At 31.8% G+C, this 6,918-nt stretch overlaps 1 protein-coding gene across 4 annotated transcripts in view; it reads left to right on the forward strand.

Annotated features, from left to right (window-relative positions):
* The window catches only part of LOC103601127 (uncharacterized protein KIAA1109), a 127,838-nt gene extending 122,321 nt beyond the window's left edge, over nucleotides 1-5,517 (forward strand). For all 4 annotated transcript variants that reach the window (XM_008585505.1, XM_008585508.1, XM_008585507.1 and 1 more), the window contains 2 exons: nucleotides 2,196-2,361; nucleotides 4,788-5,517. In XM_008585505.1, the coding sequence (XP_008583727.1) occupies nucleotides 2,196-2,361; nucleotides 4,788-5,004 (383 nt within the window). In that variant the 3' untranslated portion in view covers nucleotides 5,005-5,517. The remainder of the gene's footprint in view (nucleotides 1-2,195; nucleotides 2,362-4,787) is intronic.
* Nucleotides 5,518-6,918: the final 1,401 nt, after the last annotated feature.

Here is a 6,918-nt window from a genome sequence, read left to right on the forward strand (position 1 = left end):
TAAAAAAAAAAAAAAAAAAAAAAAAAAAAAAAAAAAAAACAAGACCCAATTATATGTTGCCTACAAGATACTCACTTCACTTGTAAAGACACACATAAACTAATAGTGAAGATATAGAAAAAGATATACCACACAAACTGAAACTAAAAATATTTTTATTGGATCTAAAGGGAGAGATAAACCTCAATACAGTAATATCTGGGGACTTCTCTCAGCATTGGACAGATCATCTAGACAAAAAAATCAAAGAAACTTTGGATTTAAACTGCACTATAGACCAAATGGACCATACAGAACATTTATAGAACATGTCATCCAACAACTGCAGAATACACATTCTTCTCATCATTTCATGGATCATTCTCCAGGATAAACCACATATTAGGGCACAAATCAAGTCTCAAGAAATTTTTAAAAGATGGAAAACATATCAAGTACCACATGGAATAAAACTAGAGATCAATAATAAGCAAAATTTTGGAAACAGTGCAAATACATGGAAATTAAACAACCTGGTCCAGAAGAACCAATGAGTCAAAGAAATTAAGCAAGAAATCAAAAAAAGTTTGTCATTTTATGAAATATTGTGTTGGTCTTGGTCTGCCATGAACTATGTGTATTTCTAAAAAAAAAAATGTAAAATCTCTCTTTTTAAAAATTAAAGTATTTCAAATGGGAAAAGGATGGATTTACAGTAACAAAGTATTTTTATCTGTGGGGATTTCAATTATAAATAAAGTTATTTTAATAGCTGTAAGTGTATTTTATTACAAACCAGAAGCAATTAGTTTTGGCCAAAATAAGGATAAACATCTCTGAGAATATTCTTAATAGCATGTGAGACTAGACCAGAATCAACATATTTCTAAAACATCAAGATAAAGTTTAGCAGTGTAAGCACCACCAATAATTTTTTAAAAAGCACAGCAACTGAGCAAGCAGTAACTGAAGGTATCTGTGTTCTTATATAATGTGGTACTACAGCCTTTATTCCTAGGCTCATTCCCAATCAAGTTATAACCAAAGCTATATAATTCATATCATATTACCTAATTAATTACTTTATATCCAGTTTGTGTCTTGAAACTTGTACCCTAAAAGGAATGCTGTATTTATTAAGTAAGATCATATGAAAGCTACCTATATCTCAGGTTTGATTTTATATAGAGTTATGATAGCCAATTTAAAAAGACTTGTCTTTTAAACAACTTTGTGTCTTGGTTTTTCCTCTTCACATTGGATTATAAGCATTTTCTCCTATTACTACTATTGTAGACATCCCTTTAACAGCTACAAAATATTGCATTGTAGGACTGTATCATAATTTCTAAACTGTACCCTACTGTGGGACTTGTACGTTATTTCACATATCCTCATGCATATCTTTTGCATAAAGACTTTTCTTTATTGTGAGCTACTTCCTTTGGATGGATTTCCCAGAATTAGAATCACTAGACCAAAGGAAATGAACACTTTGAGGATCTTGATACATAATTCCAAAGTACTTTCCTAAAAGGCTCTAGCAATTAGTGTATGTGAGAGCACATCTTTCATAACACTCTTGTAAACATCGATCTAGTTATTTTCTGTTTTTAAAAAGCACATGGATGAGAAAATATGAATGGAACAATAGCATTCACATTTTATCTTGATTCCTCGTCCTGTTGATAAAAATAAACCTAATTTTTTTAATCATAAAAGAAGTTTATCTTATAAAACATTAACTTGGGCATTCATTATAGAGTGAAACGGCTGCTTACATAAAAAACTCCTAAGTTAGTACCACTGTTCAAATATATATAGCAATTAACATATAAAAACCATTGAATTATACACTTTGAATTAGTGAATTATATGGTATGTGAATTATATCTTAATAAAGCTATTTAAAAAGTCATCTACCTACAGCCATTCTTTAGAAAACCTAACTACCAATTTCTGCACCCTGTGCTTGCTATCAAATCATTGAACTCAGAATTCTTAACCATTAGTGTTGATATTGTTTTTTTCCAAGAAATACGAATAATTAGTATTTATTTATGGCTTATTTTTAAATATTCCTTTTTAAGAACTTTAATTAAATGAGGCATTGGCCAGGCCATAGATAAAATGAGAGATGGAGCCAATTATTCTGTTCTTATGGTGATTTATATAAGATATATATTTATCATTTTAAAATGTCATTTTCATTATAGCTATTTTTCCACCTCGGATTTTATCTACTCGACCAGGACAGAAAAGTCCAATTATTATACATGATGACAACTCCTCTGACAAAGACAGAGAAGATAGCATCACTTATACTACTGTGGATTGGAGAGATTTTATGTGCAATACATGGCATCTAGAACCCACTCTTAGGTAAGTAACAGGTGTACATATTTTATCCATATCCTAAGGGATTATTATGAGAAAAAGGTTAAGAATAATGTAGGTTAAATATGGTTTCCAAAAAATATATTTAGAAGTTAGTCACATGTAACTTCTATAGCTTCCAACTGCTATTTTTGCTGCTCCTTTCTGCTTTTGTAAGTGCTTCTAGGACAGGGAAAAGAAGCACAAACATGGAGAATAAATAGCTCAGCACTGATTAGCTGTCCACTGTGTGACATTCTGACAGTTAATAACTAAAATGTGAGAATAACTCCCCTTCCACTGTTGCTGTTATTTTTTCACCTTCTCACTGGGATGACGCTGGCTGGTATTGAGGTAGCTATGGTAAACTGTTTTGTTACTTAGTTTTGGAAGATGCAGTAGCAGTCATCCATCATCTTTAAGGAACTGTTATAGCTTCTTACAGAATATATGTTATGATAATGTAATAGAACCTACAGTGTCACAGTGTCCTTCTGTCTGCATACCAAGCAATATAAAGCCATGCCTAAAATGCTGAATTCAGTGCTGTCAGATTCAAGTTCCCTTACTGAGTTGTGTTCTGCTATAATCATGATCCTAATTACATCCAACTTGTTTTCATAAGTATTTTCTAGTTTTAGTTATATTTATAGTAGTTGCTGTAACTAGTGATACTTGCTTTGTGAGTCTTTGTGATTAATACTCACAGCCTTCTTATTTTTTTCTCTTTCCTCTCATCTACTTCGTTAATCAACATATCATATAACTGTCTGAATCCTCGAATAACAGTATCAAAAAAAGTCCATTACACCCCAGCACAGCATTCTGCAAAACTATCTAGATTTTATTTAGATAAGATTATTATTGAGACATACTTATGCCACAGAATAATTCAAAAATAGCAAAATCTCCATTATACAATGGACTCTTGTAGAAGCAGAAAGTAATGACTTTGCGCTAGTAATTTGTATTCAGTAAAATTTGTTGTAACCAAATCAGCTGAACACTTTAGTATTAGTAGTACATATATTCATGAGAAATATTAACAGTGTCAGTATTTAGGAACAATATTAAAATATTGCAAAGGTTCCCAATACAGAAAACTGTTTGAATAATCAATGTTTTGTATTTATAAATCTAAATAATTAAAATGGAATTGACTAAATATTTTTTAGAGTGAATATATTTAAATTGAACATAAAATGAATTTAGTTTCAAATGAGTATAAAAATAGTTACCGTATTCCTTTTTTAGCAAACTAATAACAGAAACTAGTTAAGTAATATGGTATAGTGGTATAGAGCATGGTTAAGAACTGTGACTCGAAGCCCAGCTTTATCACTTAGTAGTTGAGTAGTCTAGGCCAAAAGACCCAAACATCTCTCCTCTCTCTGCCTCAGTTGCTTCTTATAAAAAATTTGAAAGATGGTATTACCCACCTTGTAGGTTGTTACACTGTTTACATGAATTAATTAATGAAAAATGCTTATAACTATTTGAGTTTGAGGAGATCAATGCTTAATATTCCCCTACTTGAGTTCAGGACCAATTAAAACAGTGGGAGAGAGGCAGCTGGGAATTAAAATGACAGTTTAAATACTGATAAAGCTGATAACAGAGAAGGTGGTTTCAATGTCTGGCAATGTTGGCTTTCTACTACAAAGTCCAGGTTTGGAATTACCTACAGGGCCTCAATGATGCAAAACTCAAAGTCGGGGAGGGTCCTGGAGTTGTGCAGTTAGCAGCCCTGTGTACTCATCTAGCCTCAGGCAGCACTGAATGTTCTCATGCTAAACTGTTTAGGAGCCTGCCTTTAAAAAACCTATGGTATAGAGAAATACACCAAAATGAGTGGCTCCTAAGAGAACATAGGGAGGAGGGTACTGAAAACTACATTACTCAGTTCCTCTGTTAACTTTGCCAATCAGATAAATCATCAACACAGGGGCAGAGAAAAACGAGGAGTGTTTCACTAATAGCTGTTCCTCTACATGGAAGGAAATATCAGGATTAGGGAGAATATGGTTCTCCCTTCAAACATGTTTAGCACATAGCACTCAGTAAATTTTAGACTTTCCTTCCCTGTCCCCTGCCGGTTATGCCACGTTTGTGAAATCTTTTAAAATTAACCAAGTGTCCTTTTGAATGTTTAAGATGACCATGTAACAGGCCTAAAATAAATTAGTCAGAATGACCTTCAGTAAACACTACTGTTGTGTGTAGACTGTCAAAGATATTTATAATCATGTGTATATTATTTTTTGAATGCTATTATTATAGTGAATCCAGGAATTTATGGGTTCAATTATTCAAATACACCTACTGAAAATATTTTGAGTATATTATGGAGGCTTAGTTATGTTGTTGACCTACCTTCAGGACTGTGCTTGGGCATTATACTCCTTAATAATTATCTATAATTATTATTTTAGATTAATTTCTTGGACTGGAAGAAAGATTGATCCAGTAGGCGTTGATTATATTCTTCAAAAATTGGGCTTTCATCATGCCAGGACTACTATTCCTAAATGGCTTCAGAGAGGAGTCATGGATCCACTGGACAAGGTTCTGTCAGTTCTTATCAAAAAGCTTGGTACTGCACTACAGGATGAAAAGGAGAAGAAAGGAAAAGACAAAGAAGAACACTAAAAAAGTAACTTGATCTGTGAACAAATTATGATTGTATCTGTTAAGTTTTACTACCCTGGAGTGTTTTTTTTAGCATAATTTTAAATATAACTAAAATAATTCTAGTTTTGTGGCCATTATATTAAAATTTTTTAAGTTAACCTGTTTATTCTAGTTCTACCAATCTGTGTACAGTGAAGTGTACTGCATGATAATGTAAATTTTGTGAAAAACTAGATTAAAATATGTAAATCTGTTCATTAGGGTTTATAACTGTATCATGTGCAATATGATTCCTGCATCTTTAAAATATTTGCAGAATAACTGTGAATTTTTTTGGTTATTGGCCATAACTTTTAGAAAAGATCTTGTTGATAATGTGATTTGGGGGTGTCATTAATTGCTTTTCCTTTTTTAAACACAGACTTGTATAAATACCTATTTGTATATTGTTTGAGTAATTGTTATGTGATTGTATACCACTATAATATTGTTTGTAATTATTATTATAAAGTCACAATAATGGTTTCAGTCTGTCATTGTTTTTTAATCTTTTTCTCCTTTGATAGCCTATACTTAGTTGATGCCCATCCTCTATCACAGTTATCAAATGCTTTCATAAAAGATGATGAGTACTTGTAAAAATTTAAAAATTATATAAAAATACTTACAATTCTTATATAAATTAGCTCAAGTAGGATACAATCAGGGAGAGGCACACCAGTGGCTTCAGAAATATTAGGTATTGTTCTGTTGCTTAAACTAGTGGTGAGTACACAGCTGTTCATTTTTATTATAGTATATTCCTTACATATGTGTTTGTATGCTTTTAGGCATATGAAGGTATATATATAATGTGTAAATGTTTTATATGTATTATATTCATATAAAACATATACTTACATGCATAAGAATAATAAAAAGAATTTAAAAGGACAGAAAGATCTAAAATAATATTTCTTATTCAAGCATAGCTAAAATGTTAATAACAGCTCAAGTTGGAAATCTAGCCAAGTCAGTACAGTCAGTTTAAAGATTGAGTAAACAGTAGAACTGAAGAACCTAGAACTAGAAAACACCTCAAGAAAGCCTCTGATACAGACCCTTGCATTTAGGAAGATAAGGCAGTATTATCTCTGACAGATTAAACAAACAAAAATACTCCAGAAGAGCCAAGGGACTTAGCCAAGGGCATATATCTAGTAAGTGTTGGTAGGGGAATTACCAATTTACTGTCTAATGTCACACAGCAACTTAGTAACACAACTAAAACTCTAGTTTTGGAGTCCTAATTTTGTATTCTTTTTGTTAGATCATCTTATCTGCCATCTGTCTGATCTCTGAATCCCCCTTCAGCTACCTTTGCCTATAATACCGTCATTCTATTGGTCAAGCCTACCAGAGAAGCAAATTCTATGTCTACTTTGGTTCTAGTGTCTAAGATAATACTGCCACAGTTATCAAAACAAAGTAAAAATCAATTAAAGAAATTAGTTCCATATTTGAGTCCGATTTCACGTGTTAATTCTCTCCTTCAAAGAAACATTATGCCAATAGTTCTAAGTAATAAAAATTTCCCATGACTTTCAATATTATTGATATAATTACCAAAAAGATGACAGATATAAACTTGTCCTGTTTCTGGGACTTACTATGATAATGCTATAGAAAAGAAAAGGGCAATTTAAAATACGTCTGTAACTATTCAAAATTTCTGGGGCTGTTAGACAAAGCTATGAGAAAACCAGCATATTTTTGCACTGCTGATGGGAATGTAAATTGTTACATCCTCCATGAAAGATAATTAAGCAATAGCTCAAAATTACAAAGGCATACAATCTCTTACTCAACATTCTCACTACTGGATATACTTGCATATGTGTAAAATAATTATATAAGAATGTTCATTTCAGTATTCTTTGTAATAAATGGTTG

The sequence above is a fragment of the Galeopterus variegatus genome, unplaced genomic scaffold, assembly GCF_000696425.1.
Source record: "Galeopterus variegatus unplaced genomic scaffold, G_variegatus-3.0.2 Scaffold3600, whole genome shotgun sequence".
Classification (NCBI taxonomy): Eukaryota; Metazoa; Chordata; class Mammalia; order Dermoptera; family Cynocephalidae; genus Galeopterus; species Galeopterus variegatus.